At 41.7% G+C, this 21595-nt stretch overlaps 1 protein-coding gene across 1 annotated transcript in view; it reads right to left on the reverse strand.

Moving 5' to 3' along the window:
* Window positions 1-1512: 1512 nt before the first annotated feature.
* The window catches only part of LOC127658604 (FERM, ARHGEF and pleckstrin domain-containing protein 1), a 102136-nt gene continuing 82053 nt past the window's right edge, over window positions 1513-21595 (reverse strand). Inside the window, 8 exon segments of the mRNA XM_052147979.1 lie at window positions 1513-3091; window positions 3604-3755; window positions 3851-3958; window positions 4046-4221; window positions 5410-5522; window positions 9093-9175; window positions 9265-9354; window positions 11290-11489. Of these exon segments, the coding sequence (XP_052003939.1) occupies window positions 3016-3091; window positions 3604-3755; window positions 3851-3958; window positions 4046-4221; window positions 5410-5522; window positions 9093-9175; window positions 9265-9354; window positions 11290-11489 (998 nt within the window). The 3' untranslated portion in view covers window positions 1513-3015.

Here is a 21595-nt window from a genome sequence, read left to right on the forward strand (position 1 = left end):
TCGCCGAAAATGATCTAATAAAATATTTGAGTTGACCACAGAATATTGAGCATATTATTTTTCAAGCCAAATAAACACAAATATTTAGACCTCGAAATACATTAACCATTTTACTTTGACACATCAAAATATCCTCTTTTAAAGGTAAAAGTATCCCAGAGAGGTTGATATGTGTGTTGAAATATCAGTAGAGAGAATGTAATGAAATTGTCTCTAGTAAACAGCTCCGGCTGGCGAGTCATTGCACTAAATTGTTTCTAACTCCTTTCTATAAATAAGAACATGCAAATATTTCTATATGCAACTGGATTATACAGTGGGGTCCAAAAATCTGAGACCATATTGAAAAATCTGGGATTTAAAATCCCCATTTAAATAAATAGAATGCTTTAGGGTTCTGAAAAAGAAGAAAATAAAAGTGAGAATGTAATATGATTAAGAAATACTTCATAATACAGAAATACTTCTGCACTATTTCTAATAATCAATCAAATATGTATGACATTAATCGTACTACTTTTGATCTTAATATTTAAGGTGCTCTGATTATTTTTGGATTGTTTATTTATTTTTTTGTTTATGTCATCTTAGACTTTTAAAGTGTTAGTTCACCCAAAAATGAAAAATCTCTCATCATTTCTTCACACTCATGTCATTCCAGATGTGTATGACTTTCTTTCTTCTGCAGAACACAAGTGAAGATTTCAGCTCTGTAGGTCCATACAATGCAAGTGAATGGTGACCAGAACTCTGAAGGTCCAAATATTACATAAAGGCATCATAAAAGTAATCCACAAGGCTCCAGTGGTTTAGTCAATGTGTTCTGATGCGATCCAATCGGTTTTGGGTAAGAATAGACCAAAATGTATCTTTTTCTTTTTTCAATTAAAATCTTGACAACAATATCCTTGGCAGTCATTATTTCAAGCTCGATTACACTTTCTATAGCGCCATCTAGGTCGCCCTCTGCACAGGGGTCAAACACTAGGAAGTGTAATGGAGCTTGAAATCATGATCATGAGTAGAGACTGTAATGCAAGATGTACAGTGAAAAAGGAGATATATTTTGGTCTGCTCTCATCCAAAACTGATTGGATCACTTCTGAAGACATGACTGGAGTCATCTGGAGTACTTGTATGATGACTTGGTGATATTTGGAAGTTCTGAGTTCTGGCCACCATTTACTTGCATTGTATGGACCTACAGAGTTGAAATATTCTTCTAAAAATCTTCATTTGTTTTCTGCAGAAGAAAGAAAGCCATACACATCTGGGATGGCATAAGGGTGAATATAAGACAGAATTTTCATATTTGGATGAACTATCCCTTTCACGCGATGGTTTCAGTTACCAATGCCGACGTAGAAATTCATTATTCAAGAAAAGTCTATTATTAGATAGCTATCTTCTGAAGATGAATGTGACACCAATTTTCTCACACCTTCAAATAACTAAATATCACTCTTCATTTTTAAATGCTAAATGATGACAAATAAATGGCATACTGTAAAATACATTTTTATGTGTGTTACACTCTTAATGGCACTTTCACTGTACAAATATAAGCTTCAATAGAGTTTGTCAAAATTTACATTTAGTAAAAATGTACTCTGTAATTTTTCTCTAAGCCCAAATTTATAATGTCTTTGTTTCCATTTTGGAATGAATAGTCAATAATGTAAAGAGAAATACAAATTGGTTTTGGCACTTTGACTTCTGTAACCCAACATGGTTTTAGTGGATAGAAACAAAGTCTAAAACAGAAACAGAAATATCATGGCAAATGGCAGTTAACATACCGGCCTCCTTATAGAGGCAACAAGTGACATAGCCAGAAATGTCACAAATACATAATTATTCTGTAAAAGGTTAGTAAAAATGCACAGATGTTTTCTACACTAATGGACACAGCACAACCAGTAAAAAAGCACCTGTATGTTTATGGGGAAAGTCATGTGTTCAAAGGGGAATTGCACCTCTTTCTTTATTTCCAAGCATTTAATAACACTTTCATTTTCAGATTTCTGAGCACTTAAAATGGTCTCTAGAGACAATAGCCTCAATACAGGCTTTATTCTGCCTCAAAGCTTCAGCAAATTTTGCTGTCAGATTAAAAACCATTCATATCCAATGATAAAACGTCCTGTGAATATAGCACCCTTCATCTCAGGACTATCGGAGGCCTAGAAATGATGAAATCCATACATTTCTGGTCATAAGGTCACTAGCCTTTTGATCCAAAGTGGCTAATAGCAGGCAAGATCACTGGCGAAACCCTGCCTACTGGCACCATGGTGATAGAGGAACTTGGTACTTCTCCAGGTTGACTCATCCACACCTGGCATTCAGCCAGTAAACTTTTGTTGGCCAGACAGCCTTACACATTTCACTAATGTCACGCATAAAGAGATTTTTCATTGTTCGCTCACTCTCATGTTGTTGTAACCCTGTTTGATTTTTGTTCTCCTGTGGAATAGGTATTTTGCAGAATGTCTAAAATGTTCTCTTCTAAATTAATGACTGAGGTGGTCAAGCCATATACTGCCATAAATGTGTCATACGACAAGTACACTATATTCTATGTCCTCTTAAGTCATACTACTACATACTACTTTTATAGGTACTTTTATTGTGACCTTTGGTCTTTTTGAAGGTTAATCCCCATTTATATTCATGTATGGAAGAGCACCCAGGACATTCTGCAAAATATCTCCTTATATGTTCCACAGAAAATACACAGTTCTGTGTTGTTCACACAAATAAGAAGAAATACAAATAATAGGGTTGAATCCTGGATGAAGCTGATATTTTTCTGAAGAAATGATTTTAGGGGCTCTGACTATTTTATCACAATAATATGTAATTATAGGGAAATAACACCACTTCATTTCTGTCACAAATGCCACATAGTCAAAAACAACAAACAAAAAAACACAGCTGTTTTCTCCCTAAGGGTCCATGGCTCTGGTGGTTCTCTCGGGTTCAGACTGCAGACTGTGTGTGGTTCTGTCCATGTCAGTCGGGTTCTGTTCTGTTCAGATAGCGGATTCTCCTCGCAGAGACTGTTGCACTCCTTATTACCATCAACCATCTGTACAAAACACATCACACAGATACAAAACTTACACTAGAACCACATTACATCAACACTATATACAACTAAATACTAACAAATACAAATAATGTTTTGAAGACAAAAAATAAAATTGAAGGTAAATATCACTTGTGAACCGAGCATTTTGATTGAGCGCCATTTCCAAATGACAAAAAGTGTGAAAATATTATTTGACTTTGTGCATATAGGATACATCAAATGTAAACTATGAGATTAGCCTTAGTAAGATAAGGATGTCGGCCATTTAATTCCAGAAATGATACAAATGTGGAAGTAGAAGAAACACCCAAACATCACTGCGAACACAGAACCTCTAGATGCCAATCATTAACCTTACTTTACATGACGGGGACTACTGTATATCTTCTACCAGAATATTGAATTTGCTTTATAAAGTAATTATTGTTTTATGAAAATGTGTGTGTCCTTTATATTTTGATTATGTAATAACTGTTTTCACTCAAGGCCATGCTAACAGAGTGCTGTACCTCTCAAAAACATATTTACTCTCAGTTCTGAAGTAGTAGACATGGGATTTAAAATGCAGTTTGAAGACGTGATCTTTATGAATGTTTTCTGACTCGGCAGCATCCGTTACTGCGTAGCCCAGCAATGGCAGACTCGCCAATGGATACGCATCCTGAGAGAGAGAGAGAGAGAAACTCAGCACAGAAATGAGTAAACGTATTCTCTGTGCATAAGAGGATGCTGTAAATGTGTGGGCTTGCATTTTACCTGGTGAGTTTAGTAGAAGAACAGTGTGAAATTGGTAAAAACCACCCAGAGTTTCTGCCAGCCATTACTGTTCTTAAACTTTCGCAGCAGATTTCCTGAGAGCCGCTTCTGTCAGATACAGTGTTGATCAGCTTTAACAAACTCCATTATTACACATTTTCATTTGTAAAAAAAGAGACTGAACTGATATTAGACCTCCATCGCTATGTTAAAGTCCATCATGGAAACACTGGTGTTGCGATGCCAACAAACATGTGCTGTAGTGTTGCCACGGTGAAGTGTGTCGGCGGAGTCGTTGCCATGTCGCGGCATAGATGTTTGAGACCCACCGAGATCATCCTCTGATTCCATTTCAGACACCCCTGAACATTCTAGAAAAAATTCAATCGACAACTATTGCCAATCCATAGACACAATACCCATAATATGATATTGTGTTGTCTTTCTGAAAGTTTGCTAACCAACAGTAAACGATTATTAAAACTTATTCAGACATCTGTATTTCTCTAGTAATTACACAAATTACTATTTCTCACATCTTATAAATAAACCTCAATATTAAATCCAACATGAAATAACATTCACAACCCATTTTGCTTCTGCAGTACCATGCATTTCTGAAAGAAGAAAAAATACAGGACAATGAACGAGAACAAAATGTTGGGTGGAACTTGATTTGATCCAAGTTGATTGGATCACAAATATTTACAATGACATTTTCATGAAAGATTAAGAAAACAAAAATTGGAATCTCATAGTACTATTATTAATTCTGCCACATCTTTATATGTATGCCACGATGTGATTCAGAATTCAGCTAAACACTTGTTTCTTTGACCAGGTATGTGTATTAAAAGAATATTCCGGGTTCAATACATGTTAAGCTCAATGGACAGCATTTGTGACATAATGTTGATTACCACAAAAATGATTTATCCTCGTTCCTCCTTTTCTTTGTAAAAGCACCAATGTGTGTTCCAGTGAGACACTTACAATGAAGTGAATGATGCAATTTTTTTGGAGAGGTTAAAGGCAGAAATGTGACACTTATCATTTTAGAAAAGCACTTACATTAATCAACTCATAATGTATTATTTGAGCTGGAAAGTTGTATATATTGTCATGTGTGAACAGTAATTGTAGGTTTTCAGGTTGTGTTGACATTACATCATCATGGCAACGAAATGACATCATGTAAACACACGTATATTGTTCATGTCTTGTGGCTATACTTTTGAAAATGTTCATATTTTAACATAAAATAATCGGTCCCATTGATTTCCATTGTAAGTGCCTCACTGTGACCCCGATCTTTGCTTTTTTTTAAAGAAAAGGAGGGACTAATCTAAATTCATTTGTGTGATAATCAACATTATGTCAAAAATGCTGTCGATTGAAGTAAACTTGTATTGAACCCAGAAAATTCCTTACAGAAAGTAAATATTGACAATTTTGACTTCATTTTGACTTTAAAAGTAAAACAAAACTGAATACAGTCATGCAGTCATAATGGACAGCCACAGTTCCAGTCACATGTGATCTGGTCAAAGGTCACTTACTACTGGCATTCTTCTTTGACATCAGCAGGACAGAGGTCGGTCCACTCAATTCTTCAGCCATATCAACAGCAGTCTTTAAGTCCTCCATCCATTTCTCCATTTCTGACTCTGAACTACAAGGGAAAAGGACAGAGAGAGAGAGAGAGAGATAGACAGACCTTCATCCTTCACATAAGGAAGACTTACATCTGTAGTGCTCCAGCGTCCAGTGAACAAACTGTACTGTTCATAATAATGCTCTGTGTTATGATGGACAATAGAGGTATACAATGTAGAGGTGATGAGGTTTATAAAGGTACTACAGCAAGGAGCTACTGAACTAACTATCTGGTTGATGCCAGAACTGATTAGCAACTGAATTGTCAATGAAATTGAAATACACTTTATTATCCCAGAGGAGAAATTTGTCTTGGATTTTATGGTGCTGTAGACCTGAACATTATGTTTGCACTCAATAAATTAGAGCGGTAAATAAAAGGCATCATGTCAAACATCTTACAGTAAAATCATGAATAACTATCGTAACTCAATAATAAAAAAATACTTAGCAGCAATACTAATGTCTCACGAAAGACATGTCTTACAACCCCATATCCGAAAAAGTTGGGACAGTATGAAAAATGCTAATAAAAACAAAAAAATGTCAATTATATTCACCCATTGCTATATTGAAAGCTATACAACTAAATATTAAATGATGTTTTACCATCCGAAATTCATTATAAAAAAAAATGTACACTCATTTCAAATCAGATGATTGCAACACACTCCAAAAAAGTTGAAACAGTCGAGTGTGACACTTATCACTGTGGAACATCACCATTTCTTCTAATAATACTTATTAAGCATTTGAGCACTGAAGACACAAGTTTGTTAAGTTTAGAAAGTGGAATTTTCCCCCAATCATCCATTATGTAGGTCTTTAGCTTCATAACGCATCACACATTCTCAATTGGAGACAGGTCATGACTGCAGACAGGCCAATCTAGCACCAGCACTCTCTGCTTACACAGTCATGCACTTGTAATCCAGGCAGTATGTGCTTTGAAGTTGTCCTGCTGGAAAATGCAGGGACGTCCCTTGAAAAGATGTGCTGGGTGGCAGTATATGTTGCTCCAAAATTTGTACACATCTGTCTGCATACATGGTGTTCTCACAGATGTGCGAGTTACCCATGCCATGGGCACTGACACACCCCTGGCCCATACAGACAATGGCTTTTGGACCTGATGGTGATAACAGCTTGGGTGGCTCTTTTCCTTTTTGGCTCAGAGAACACAACGGCTGTGTTTTTCAAAAACTTTTTTAAATGTGGACTCTTCGAACCAAAAAACACAGTTCCACTTACCATCTAAGATGAGACCGAGCCCAGAGAAGTCGGCAGCTCTTCTGGACAGTGTTGATGTACGGCTTCTCATTTACATAGTAAAGTCTTAACTTGCATCTGTGGATGCAGCGGCGAGTGGTGTTGACTAACAAAGGTTTACTAAAGTAATCCCAAACCCATGTTGATGATATCCATTACAGATGAATGATGTTTTTTAAGACACTGATGTCTGAGGATCAAGTGTTTTTTTCTTGCCCTTAACGCACCAAGATTTGACCATATTCCCTGAATCTTTTAACTATTATTGTGCACTGTAAATCCTTCCAATTATTCTTTGGGGAACATTGTTCTCAAAGTGCTGGATTATTTTCAGAAGCATCTGTTGGCAAATTGAAAAGTCTTGAATGATCCTTACTCTTGAAGGACTAGGCTGTTTTTGGAGGCTCTTTAGATACTTTGACACAATTGCCTCACCTGTTTCACATGGCCTTTCACATCATTATTTTAACCCAAAACAACATGCCACTCATCAAGCAGTTCCTACTGTGGTGAGGGCCCTCCAATGTCTGGGGCCATGTTGTGCATTCTGAGATGTTATTCTGCTCACTACAATTACATTTACATTTATTCATTTGGCAGACGCTTTTATTCAAAGCGACTTACAAAAGAGGAGGAACATCAGCGAATCATGTTAGGGAGACAGTGCTACAAAAAGTGCCATATTACAAAGTTTCACTATCATCAGAATAGTGTTCAAAACAGATTTAAGTGCAACAAGAAATGTAAATAATTTTTTTTTTTTAGTGACCGGTTAAGTGCTTTTGGAAAAGATGTGTTTTTAGCCGTTTTTTTGAAGATAGAGAGTGAGTTAGCTTCCCGGATTGAGTTGGGAAGGTCATTCCACCACCGTGGTATGATGAAACTGAAAGTCCGGGAAAGTGTTTTGGTGCCTCTTTGTTTTGGTACGACAAGGCGACGTTCCTTAGCCGACCGCAGGCTTCTGGTGGGAACGTAGCTCTGCATAAATGTTTTTAGGTATGCTGGAGAGCAGACCCAGTGACTGTTTTATATGCCAGCATCAGGGCCTTGAATTTAATATGTGCATGAACCGGCAGCCAGTGGAGAGAGACAAAGAGTGGTGTAACATGTGCTCTCTTAGGTTCATTAAAGACCAGACGTGCTGCTGCATTCTGGATCATTTGGAGAGGTCTAATAGCACATGCAGGAAGGCCTGCAATGAGAGCGTTACAGTAGTCCAGTCTAGTTATGACAAGGGACTGAACGAGCAGTTGTGTGGCATGTACAGAGAGGAAGGGTCTTATCTTCCTGATATTGTAGAGTGTAAATCTACATGATCTTGCAGTTTTTGAAATGTGGTCTGTGAAATTTAGCTCATAATCAATGGTTACCCCTAGATTTCTGACCGTTTTGGAAGGCGAAACTGTAGTTGGACCCAGCTGCACGATGATGTTGTGTTCAACAGCCAGGTTGGCTGGAAAGACAAGGAGTTCGGTCTTGGCAGGGTTGATTTGAAGGTGGTGTTCCTTCATCCAGGCTGAGATGTCTGCCAGACAGGCAGCAATTAGAGCGGTCACTGTGGTGTCGTTGGGCTGGAAAGACAAGTAGAGTTGCGTGTCATCAGCGTAGCAGTGGTAAGAGAAACCATGTGACTGGATGATGGGTCCCAGTGATGTTGTGTATATGGAGAAGAGAAGTGGCCCAAGCACTGATCCCTGAGCAGTTATCGGAGTTACCGTAGCCTTTCTGTCAGCTCGAACCAGTCTGGCTATTCTCCTCTGACCTCTATAATCAACAAGGTCTCTAATCAAACCAGCCCATCTGGCACCAACAATCATGCCATGTAAAGTGTTATGTTTAAGTAACCCTTTCAATTTCACCAAACAATTTGGGTAAATTAGCTTCAGAAAAGGTGACTTTTGCTGAAAGGTGAGTAGTTTGCATCTGTATCTGGCAATCTGTTTCATAATTTTTTTATTAACAGTACACAAAATAAACTGCACAGTTACAACAGTTTGCTTCTGCCATGATTCTTTGATTGATGCCCTCAACTAGGAAAGTCTGGACTTACAGGAAATACTGTGTTCCTCACTTGTAATTATGACATTGTGGTGACGTACATAAGTGCTTAACTCGTAAACACGATCATTCAGAAAGGCTTGAACACACCATAGAACATGTCACAATGCAGGACACAAACTTTTAAACTACCCATTGCCAATGGACAAATGGATGTTTTGGGAGAAGGTCTCCAATAATATATATATATATAATTCCCTCTGAATCAGAGTATATAATATTTTGATTAAAGTAGTTATAAAATCTTTCTTAAAATTACCATGCAGCGACCACCAGTGACTGCTGTTGAACCATCAGTGTGAAGGAGTGCAGGACCCCCCATTCATCCTCACTCTCCCGGATCTGAACACAACACACACACTTCTCAACAGAGGACTCTCATGCCGATCAATAACATCAACATGAAGGTGAATCAATTCTCATGGTCTTACGGTCATGCCGTGCAAAGGAAGTTGTCTGTGTACTGTAAACTGATTGGTTGATGTTATCCCTCGAGTGCTGTACAACAGGACGTCATTGAACTGGCTCCACATAAACAGAGAAAGAAGAGTTTAGCACAAAACAGCTGTGTATTTTTAATCGAGTGTTTTTCAACCTTATACTTTGAGGAAGAAATTGTTGAAATATGTCCCCAGTTAGTGACCTTAATTCGAAAATATTGCATATACAAACAAACTGGCACTGTTTTAACTAAAACAGCAGTTACTCAATATTATCTTCTTGTTTATACAGGTGCTGGTCATATAATTAGAATGTCATCAAAAAGTTGATTTATTTCTGTAATTCCATTCAAAAAGTGAAACTTGGATAATGTATACATTCATTCCACACAGACTGATATATTTCAAGTGTTCATTCCTTTTAATTGATGATTATAACTGACAACTAATGAAAAACCCCAAAATCAGTATCTCAGATAATTAGAATATTGTGAAAATGTTCAATATTGAAGACACCGGGTGCCACACTTTAATCAGCTAATTAACTCAAAACACCTGCAAAGGCCTTTAAATGGTCTCTCAGTCTAGTTCAGTAGGCTACACAATCATGGGGAAGACTGCTGACTTGACAGCTGTCCAAAAGACGCCCATTGACACCTTGCACAAGGAGGGCAAGACACAAAAGGTCATTGCTAAAGAGGCTGGCTGTTCACAGAGCTCTGTGTCCAAGCACATTACTAGAGAGGCGAAGGGAAGGAAAAGATGTGGTAGAAAAAGTGTACAAGCAATAGGGATAACCGCACCCTGGAGAGGATTGTGAAACAAAACCCATTCAAAGATGTGGGGGAGATTCACAAAGAGTGGACTGCAGCTGGAGTCAGTGCTTCAAGAACCACCACGCACAGACGTATGCAAGACATGGGTTTCAGCTGTCGCATTCCTTGAGTCAAGCCACTCTTGAACAAGACACAGCGTCAGAAGCATCTCACCTGGGCTAAAGACAAAAAGGACTGGACTGCTGCTGAGTGGTCCAAAGTTATGTTCTCTGATGAAAGTAAATTTAGCATTTCCTTTGGAAATCAAGGTCCCAGAGTCTGGAGGAAGAGAGGAGAGGCACAGAATCCACATTGCTTGAAGTCCAGTGTAAAGTTTCCACAGTCAGTGATGGTTTGGGGTGCCATGTCATCTGCTAGTGTTGGTTCACTGTGTTTTCTGAGGTCCAAGGTCAACGCAGCCGTCTACCAGGAAGTTTTAGAGCACTTCATGCTTCCTGCTGCTGACCAACTTTATGGAGATGCATTTTCCAACAGGACTTGGCAACTGCACACAGTGCCAAAGCTACCAGTATCTGGTTTAAGGACCATGGTATCCCTGTTCTTAATTGGCCAGCAAACTCGCCTGACCATAACCCTATAGAAAATCTATGGGGTATTGTGAAGAGGAAGATGCGATACGCCAGACCCAACAATGCAGAAGAGTTGAAGGCCATTATCAGAGCAACCTGGGCTCTCATAACACCCGAGCAGTGCCACAGACTGATCGACTCCATGCCACGCCGCATTGCTGCATTAATTCAGGCAAAAGGAGCCCCAACTAAGTATCGAGTGCTGTACATGCTCATACTTTTCATGTTCATACTTTTCAGTAGGCCAACATTTCTAAAAATCCTTTTTTTGTATTGGTCTTAAGTAATATTCTAATTTTCGGAGATACTGAATTTGGGATTTTCATTAGTTGTCAGTTTTAATCATCACAATTAAATGAAATAAACATTTGAAATATATCAGTCTGTGTGTAATGAATGAATATAATATCCAAGTTTCACTTTTTGAATGGAATTACTGAAAAAAATCAACTTTTTGATGATATTCCAATTATATGACCAGCACCTGTAGAACTGTTGTATCTACACAATATCACAAGAGTGCTGTTGTACTGAATATCAGCACAGCTAATAGGCAAAGGCAAGAGGTCCCCAACATTATATACTGTACAAACATATGTTTTTAATCTCACCAGGAAGAACATGCGTTGTTGAAGGCCTTTCCCAGAGAGCTTGCTGAGGCAGCCCAGTCTGATGAGCTGACGTCCAGCCACGGCCAGATTCTGAACACCAGACAAATCCTTCTGAATCTCCAGGAGTTTCTGATAGTTCTCCATCTCTACCAGACCAGAATGAAGCCCAGCCTCCAATTCACACACATCAGTTAATGCAGCTAGAACACACACAAACAGAGCATACAGATCAATCAAATCAAATCACTTATTGTCACATGACCATATAAACAAGTGCAACAGTAGGTGAAAGTCTTGTGTGCAGTTCCGAGCAACATAGCAGTCATGACAGTGACGAGACATATACCAATTACAATAAACAACATATTTACACCACACAATTTACATGTCAAATGTACACATACTTACATAACACAATAATAATATACAATGTACAGTAAACAATACACACAATAAAGACATACAATACAATTAAAGAGTTTATAAAAAAATATATATACAGTAGTTGTATTGTGGAGAATATAATTATGACAGTCGAGTGTGAGATAATAAGATTAATAAAGTGCAGTGCTGATATACTGATCGTGATTGATCAAGTGTTCAAAAGTCTGATTGCTTGGGGGAAGAAACTGTCATGTAGTTGGCTGATGCGGGTCCTGATGCTGTGTTACCGCCTGCCTGATGGTAGCAGTGAGAGCAGCCCATGACTCAGGTGGCTGCAGTCTCTGATGATCCTCCAAGCTTTTTTCACTCATCACCTGTTATATGTGTCCTGGAGGGAGGGAAGCTCACCTCCGATGATGTATCTGGCAGTTCGCACCACCCTTTGCAGGGCTTTGTGGTTGTGGGCGGTGCTATTGCCGTACCAGGCGGTGATGCAGCCAGTCAGGATGCTCTCTACAGTACTGGTGTAGAACCGTGTGAGGATGTGGTGGTTCATTCCAAACTTCCTCAGCCGTCTCAGGAAGAAGAGGCGCTGGTGAGCCTTTTTCACAATGGCCTCAGTGTGGACGGACCATGTGAGTTCCTCAGTAATGTGGACACAGAGGAACTTGAAACTGCTGACTCACTCCACCGGTGCTCCATTAATGGTGATGGGGCTGTGTTCTCCGTCTTTCTTCCTGAAGTCCACTACAAGCTCCTTGGTTTTACTGACGTTGAGGGAGAGGTTGCGCTCCTGACACCAGTGTGTCAGTGTGTGCACCTCCTCTCTGTAGGCTGTTTCATCATTGTCAGTGATCAGACCTACCACCGTCGAGCTATGTGTTGCCACACAGTCATGTGTGTATAGGGAATACAGGAGTGGGCTGAGAACACAGCATTGTGGGGCTCCAGTGTTGAGGAGATGTTGCTAACCACCTGACGTCTGCCTGGCAGGAAGTCCAGGATCCTGCTGCACAGCGAGCTGTTTAAGCCCAGAGCCCGGGCTTAAACAGTTTCACATCAAGCTTGGAGGCCACTAAATAACTTAAAAAAAACTTTATATGCATGCACACAAACACCATCAAGTGAATAAAGAACTAATAGTCCATTTGGTTTGCACTCACTTCATACTGAGCCATACACTGCCTACACTTTACAATGCCACCTGCTGGCACAAACATCGGCTAATTGCCAGTACAAGTCTCTTATCAGTATAAGTCAATTCATTGTTAGCCTTTTTAAGAGCCAGCGCCAGATTTCTGAATAATTCGGGAGGAAATCTGTACAGCAAAAACGGCAAAATTCTGCCATTCAATCTGGTATGGCAGGTAGCTGTATAATCTTTGCCACTGGTCATACATAGAACATGGCTCTGACTTTCACTTCAACAGTCCTGATTCGACTGTCCATCCCAGGGAACACTTGAGAAATCTGAACAATGGGCCATGGGGCTCTGGGAAATTGATTATCAGCAATCATAACTGTAGTTCCCACTTTGATGTCTTGTGACTCTAATTGCATTTGCTGTGAGTATGAAGACCAGGTAAGTAGAACTTAATGAATCACCTCCAGAAGTGATCTGCTAAGATTTGGCTAGAAGTGATCTGCTAAGATTTGGCTGTGACGCAACGACGTTGACTCAGTAGTTCACTTTGAGAATATATCACTTGAGGAACGGATGAATCAGGCCGCCCCATAATGAGTGAATTAGGGGTAATAGGATCCGGATCAGAAGCATTAGAGGATGTATACCACAGCGGTTTAGAATTGAGGATTCATTCAATTTCAACAAGTACAGTGTGGAGAGTTTCTTCTGGTATAGGCTGGGTTCCTAAAGTAACTTGTAGGGCCTGCTTCAGGGAGCAAATTTCTCTCTCCCAACATCCACCGAAATGTGGTGCATGAGGTGGGTTGAAGTGAAATATGATCTGTTGGCCAGCTAGATGTTCCTGCAATTCTGGAACTAGTGCAGCAATTGTCTGTTTCAGTTCCTTCTCCCCTCCTTTAAAATTGGTATCCTGATCTGACAAAACCTCAAATGGTTTTCCACGTCATGCCATAAAATGTCTTAGGGCCATAAGGAAGGAGTCTGTATCCAGTATTGGAAGAAGGTCAAAATACACAGCAAGGGTAGTCATGCACTTGAACAAAATACCCCAGCGCTTCTCACTTCTGTGACCGATTATCACTATATATGGCCCAAAGCAGTCAACACCAGCTGAATAGAAGGCGGGTTTGTAGAGACGTAGCTATTTTAGGTACCTCTGGGTTCTTATGCAGTCTCTGACATACAGGACAATCTTTGCACCGTTCACATCGTATTGCTACCCTACCTCGGAGGATCCAGTATTTCCGGTGCATTTACGCTAGTACACTCTCAGGTTCTGGGTAGAGCAACCTGGTGTTGTAGTCCTTAATGAGAAGTGTAGTTACTGGATGGCGGGAATCAAGTACAATAGGATGCATTAACTCAGGCTCAATTCCTTCACAGTGGCGAAGACGACCTCCTAACCTGATGAGTTTACTTTCACAGTCAAGTTCAGGGGCTAGGCTAAGAAGTCGACTGTTTTTATTCAGTTGTTTTCCCACTGTAAGATGTGTCATATCTGAGGGAAAGCTTTCCCATTAGGCTTGCTGAAGGATAGATATTTCAGCCTGTCGAAAGTCATAAGCTGATAGGTTGGATCCATTCTTACTGGGAGATTCAGCAGTAGCTTTTGAAAGGTCATAAATTTGCTCGGAACCGGTATGGGTGAACGAATGGTACTAATCAGGCCACAGAAAGTAGAGTTTTTTTAGATCCTCACTTTCAATAAGAGTTGATGGTGATGTAACTGGCCACTAATCAGATGAGAAATGAAGGAATGATGCCCCGTTATTCCAACGACTTTGCAGACCCAGCTCTGCCAGCCTTTTTCTTCTTGTGATGTCATCAGCAGGGCTATTGTCTAAATCCATATAGCACCATATACAGTGGTAACAATGAAGACAGGTCAGAACTGTGGTTGAATCAGACCAGAGAAAAGCCTTGCCCAATGGACAGAGTTCTTGCCCAATGGCCAACTGTGCACTGGTAAGGGCTGCACACAGTTCTAGACAAGGTATTGACAGATGTTTCTTCAGAGCTACTCTTGATCTTGCTACCATGAATATGATCTCTACATCTTTTGTAGGTCACCAAGCTCCCCTGACCATACTTTCCAAGCATTCAATAAATCCTCAGGTAACTTGGGATCATCCCAATTTCTCTTCTTGTCCCATAGTCACTGAACTATTAACTTTGCACGAGTGGTGTTTGGGTTGATGTAGCAAAGGGGATCATATTGACTGGCAAATACCCTATAGATGTAGCGCATGGTAACTTCACGGCACTCTACAGTACAGAGCTTATAGGACAAGGTCTGGCAGTTCAACTGAAGTCCAAGCACTGATTCATGGATGATGATATTACCCTCGGCTATCCATTGCTCAGCACTATCAGATCTGGATGCCTCTAGTAAATGGCTGATCACTGAAAGTGTGTTACTGGGCCATTGCCTGAGTTCAAATCCTCCTTCTGCTAAGATACTCTGCAACTTATCTACAAAGAGCCTTGCTTCATCTGCAAAAGGTAGACTTTAGTATGCCTTCAGTACTGCATGATGTACATCTTCACCAGATCTCTCCATTGAAAATGGAGAAGGGGTTGATCTTCAGGAAGGAGTCTAATTTGGTGAAACATTCCCTTAATGTCACTTCCGATAGCGATAGAATGTTCTCTGAATCTTAGCAGCACAGCCAGTAACGAGGGAGTCAGTGTTGGTCCTGGAAGTAACAGTTCAATGAGATTGTTCCCTCTAAACTGGAATGAACAGTTGAAAACCACCCTATTATGGGAAAACCACCCTATTCCCATTATGTTCAACCATATGGTGTAGAATATACCAACTCACTGGAGTGCCCTCTGCTCCTGACTGCAGTTTAACAATGTAGCCTGCCTGCTCCAATTGTTTAATCTCAACCTGGTAGATAGCCGCATGATCAGGGGAATTACTGAGGTGATGCCCTATGCTTCTTAGCTGAGGCATTACTGCTGTTTTTGGTGCACAAAGAGGGGGCATGTTTCGAATTATGAGCAGTGGGGATGCATAATGCTGAATCCCATTGACTTCGACTCAGATGATACTTTGTTCCAGTAGTTTTAGTGACTGCTGTTCTTGTACTGATCAAGTACTTGTCCTTTCATCCCTCCAAGGAAGTACATCCAGTTGCCAGAAACTTTCAATTTGTTCGTGCAGGGAAGCAGAGTGTGACAAGATTGAAGTGAACAGGCATTGTCGCTCTGTAAGGCTATGTTGCAGAGCTTGAACTGGTCCTTGCAAAGTCCATCCAAGGAGAGTTCTAATTGCCGCAGGACCTCCTGGTGGGTCCAAGCAAACTGCCTCAATTGGGGTTACTAAGTGAGGGCAGTCTGATCCAGTGAGCAAAACTGGATAAACTGCTTCAATTTCTTGGAAGGGAAGTCCCTTAAGGTGACTTAATAGGATGACAGTGTTCTCCAAGTTCCAACTCTGATGCAGTGAAGGCTCCATTGATTGGATACACCTTGTTTGGCTGGCAGGCTGGTGAAAGGTTGAAGGAAACAGCCACCCCATGCAGGACCATTAACTCTTGTATGACTGTGCATAGGGGACGACTGCTTTCTCCCTGTTTCGTTAATTGACATCATGAAGTACAAATAGGTGAAGACTGTTACAAGCTTTGCAGTGCATCATGAGATTGACTCTCGGGATGACTTGGTTGAGTACACTCTACTAGAGCGACTTGAATACCTTATGGAATCTCCTTGCAAGATCCAAGATGACAGCGCGGTAGCACGCAGCGGCCACTCCGGATCAAAATGGTGCTATTCTTGTTAAAAAAGCCCGACTTTTGCGGCACATGGACATCGGAGCAACCGGCTTCAGACACTACTGAAATATAAGACTCATGCAAAAACCAAGCTGCATGATGATCTGCAGGAGGCGCTACGCATACTCTGCTTGCTGCGGAGACCAGGCCTCCAGTCCTCGGCGTCGTCTGATGCCGGGGAGAGGACAACGTAAGCGGTATGCGAGAAAGCGGAAGCGCGGCATGAGGGTGGGGGTCCATGCTAAGCTAAAAACAAACCCTAGCCGGCCTTGTGTCCCGTCTATCCTGCTCTCAAATGTTTGCTCCCTGGACAATAAACTGGACTATATCCGACTCCAGCAGGCTACGCAGTGTGAGTTTAGAGACTGCTGCGTCTTTGTTTTCATGGAGACGTGGCTCAGTGACAGAGTTCCGGACGTCGCCATTCAGCTAGACGGGCTTGCCACATTTCGTGCCAACAGAAATACAGCTCTCTGTGGTAAGACTCGCGGTGGTGGCTTGTGTGTTTACATCAACACAGAAATGGTGTAAGAACTCTATGCTAGTCTCTAGCTACTGCTCATCCCTGTTGCAGCTTGTGACTGTTAGATGCAGACCTTTTCATTTACCACGGGAATTCACCACTGTTTGCATAACCGGAGTTTACATTCCTCCCAGCGCTAACGCTAAGGAAGCGCTCTGTGAACTGTATGGGGCTATGAGCGAACTGCAGAATGCTCACCCTGACAGACTGTTTATTGTCGCCAGAGATTTCAACCATGCGAATCTCAAGACAGTGCTCCCTAAATTCCAACAGTATGTGGACTTTGCAACGAGAGGGGCGAATGCGCTTGATTTTGTTTACACAAACATCCCAGGCGCGTACCGGGCGGAGCCCCCGCCCCCACCTCGGCTACTCAGACCACATCTCTGTTATGTTAATTCCAGCATACAGACCACTCATCAGACGCACAAAACTGCTTCAGAAGCAGGTGAAAACCTGGCCAGCAGGAGCCATCTCTGCTCTTCAGGACTGTTTTGAGTGTACTGACTGGCACATGTTCAGGGAGGCTGCAACATATGGCGATTCTACCAACTTGGAGGAATACACAGCATCAGTGACCAGCTACATCAGCAAGTGCATTGATGATGTCACTTTCTCCAAGACCATCACCACACGCTCCAACCAGAAGCCGTGGATGACAGCGGAGGTGCGCACGCTGCTGAGGACCCGAGACTCCGCCTTCAGAGCAGGCCATAAGGCAGCCCTAAGAACAGCTAGGGCCAAACTGTCCCTGGCCATCAGAGAGGCAAAGCGTGCACACGCACAGAGAATCCACCGTCAATTCCAGGACAGCGGTGACATGCGGCGCATGTGGCAGGGCATCCAGGCCATCACCATCAGTTGCCTGTGACAAAAATGCCTCCCTTCCAGATGCGCTGAATGACTTCTACGCTTGGTTTGAAGTGCAGAACGACATGGTGGTGAGGAAGACCACCCCTCCTCCCAACAACCAGTTTCTCTGTCTTACCACGGCGGATGTGAGGAAAACTCTATGTAGAGTCAACCCACGGAAGACTGCTGGACCAGAAAACATTCCTGGCAGAGTGCTCAGAGGATGTACAGACCAGCTAGCAGATGTTCTTACCGACATCTTCAACATCTCTCTGAGCAGCGCCGTCATTCCAACGTGCTTCAAGGCCACCACCATCATCCCCATGCCAAAGAAGTCTTCAGTGTCCTGCCTCAACGACTGCCGTCCCTTCGCACTCACACCAATCATCATGAAGTGCTTCGAGAGGATCGTCATGAGGCACATTAAGACCCAGCTGCCCCCCTCAGTAGACCCACTGCAGTTTGCGTATCAACCAAACCGTTCAACGGACGACGCCATCGTCACAACCCTCCATCTGGCCCTCACCCACCTAGACAAAAAGGACTCATATGTTCAAATACTGTTCATAGATTTCAGCTCAGCATTCAACACAATAATTCCTCCGCACCTGATTAGAAAGCTGAACCTGCTGGGCCTGGACACCTCCCTCCTCAATTGGATCCTGGACTTCCTGACTGGGCGACCTCAGTCAGTCCGGATCGGGAACAGCATCTCCACCACCACACTGAGCACTGGGTCCCTCCAGGGCTGTGTGCTCAGTCCACTGCTGTTCACTCTGCTGACTCACGACTGTGCAGCAATGCACAGCTCGAATCACATCGTCACGTTCGCAGATGACACGACCGTGATGGGTCTCATCAGCAAGAACGACGAGTCAGCATACAGAGAGGAGGTGCGGACTGGTGTAGAGCCAACAACCTGTCCCTGAATGTCGACAAAACAAAAGAGATGGTTGTTGACTTTAGGAGAGCACAAGGTGAACACTCTCCGCTGAACATCGACAGCTCCTCTGTGGAGATCGCCAAGAGCACCAAATTCCTTGGTGTTCACCTGGCAGAGAACCTCACCTGGTCCCTCAACACCAGCTCTATCACCAAGAAAGCCAGCAGCGTCTCTACTTTCTTCGAAGGCTGAGGAAAGCACATCTTCCATTCCCCATCCTCACCACATTCTATAGAGGGACTATTGAGAGCATCCTGAGCAGCTGCATCACTGCCTGGTTTGGGACTTGCACCGTTTTGGACCGCAAAGCCCTGCAGAGGATAGTGAGGACAGCTGAGAAGATCATCACGTGTAACCATCACGTGTAACAGCTTCTTCCCCCAAGCCATCAGACTCCTCAATACTCAGAGACTGGTTTGACACACACACACACACACACACACACACACACACACACACACACACACACACACATGTTGTGTTTCCATGTTTTATGGGGACTTTCCATAGACATAATGGTTTTTATACTGTACAAACTTTATATTCTATCCCCTAAACCTAACCCTACCCCTAAACCTAACCCTCACAGAAAACTTTCTGCATTTTTACCTTTTCAAAAAACATAATTTAGTATGATTTATAAGCTGTTTTCCTCATGGGGACCGACAAAATGTCCCCACAAGGTCAAAAATTTCGGGTTTTACTATCCTTATGGGGACATTTGGTCCCCACAAAGTGATAAATACACGCTCACACACACACACACACACACACACACACACACACACACACACACACACGCACGTGTCCTGAGTTGCACTTTAATTACTGTCACTTTATAACTGTCTGCTACCTCAATAACTGCTATGTGCATAGAACACTATCTCATAGTATGTTATGTTTAAGTTTTAGAAACTGTCATCTTTTGCACTACTGTGTACTGGTCGGCTGCACTGCTCTCACTGTGCCTATTGTCCTGTTCATTGTTCGTAATTTCTTGTACTGTCCCGTACTTTTTGCACATGATTGCACGTGCACTTTATATAGGTATATATAGGTATTTTATATAGGTATTTTATTTAGTTGTGTAGTCTCATTTGGTTCTGTGTTTGTCCTATGTTGTTTTTATGTAGCACCATGGTCCTGGAGGAACATTGTCTCATTTCGCTGTGTACTGTATCAACTGTATATGGTTGAAACGACAATAAAAACCACTTGACTTGACTTTCAAGGGATAGATAAATCTTCTGAAACTGCTTTGCAGATCATGTGGCAATTTATTCAGAAATCTTGACTCATGAGATCCACATCTTAATTCCACTATACCAGGCTTACCTAGCTGTCACAACATACCCACCAGGGATTGCACCATCAATGCATACATTCTGAAGGTTTTAATATCTCCAGAAATGTTTAGTCCATCCACTAATTCCACAATGCGCTGCAATGCTAATTGATGTGGCTGGCCATACTTTTGGTTGAGGGCATCAATGGTGCTGGTATCTGGTGGTCTTGACCTCTGTGGGACTGGTACTGGTTTAGGGCGGTCTAGGGTATTTGATTGTCTAGATACCGGAAGTGAAGATGGTAACTGATGAATTTGTGGCTGCTGATTTTGCCAACTTAGCAATTACTCTACCTCTGCTTGTAATTTAGGCATCTGTGATGTAAACTTAGTGTTGGCCTGCCTAAGCTCTTTTTTTTCCTCCTTTAGCTGCTGAACCATGGTAATCAGGTATTTGTGGAGTTTCCTTAAATCAGCATTTTCTTCATGCAGGACTTCCATATGCTGGTCCAATCTATCTGTTATATACCACTGTTGTGGGCTGTGTGATAATCACTATGATAAGCTGCTGCCTGTGGGGTGTCCCTCCTGACATCCTCTTCGGCTGACACAGCCAAGGGAACTTATGGGGATAGCTGGGTGGTGATAAGGGTCTAGGTAGGTTATAACCAATAAAATTATCCTGCAAGTGTGCTGGAAGAGATGATTTCATCCTGGGATGAACAACAGGAACTTCATCTGATGGCTGCATCTCCATTACTGTAGAAAACTCTTTTTCCGGCTCAAAAGACCATGTAAAATTGATTAAACTTCAACCAATAGGGAATGCTAATTGGGAACTAGTTCACTACAGATGTCCGATCAGAGACATGAAGAAACAGCTTGAAATTCCTTTGACCCTTTATTTTACAGAGTCCCAGTGGTCTGATCTCTCAAGTGTTCTCTGCGATGGACAATCGAATCAGGACTGTTGAAGTGAAAGTCAGAGACAAGTTCTACATACAACCAGTGGCAAAGTGTATACAGCTACCTGCCATACCAGATTGAATTGCAGACTTTGGCCTATTTTGTTGTACAGATTTCCTACCGTATTATTCAGAAATCAGTGGCTGTTAAAAAGGTTAATAATTAATTGACATATACTGACAAGAGACTTGTACTGGCAATCAGCCAATGTTTGAGCACATTGTTAGAGCTGTAGCGTAAAAGACGCTTGGCTCTGCCCAACTCCAGCAGGTGGCATTAATAAGTGTTTGTAGAGTATGGCTCAGTGTGGAGTGAGTGCAAACCAAATGGACTATTAGTTCTTTATTCGCTTTATGGTGTTTGTGTGCATGCATATAGAACAAGTAAGTGAATTATACATTTAAAGCTTATTTCAGCTGCTGGT

This window comes from Xyrauchen texanus, chromosome 18, assembly GCF_025860055.1.
Source record: "Xyrauchen texanus isolate HMW12.3.18 chromosome 18, RBS_HiC_50CHRs, whole genome shotgun sequence".
Lineage (NCBI taxonomy): Eukaryota > Metazoa > Chordata > Actinopteri > Cypriniformes > Catostomidae > Xyrauchen > Xyrauchen texanus.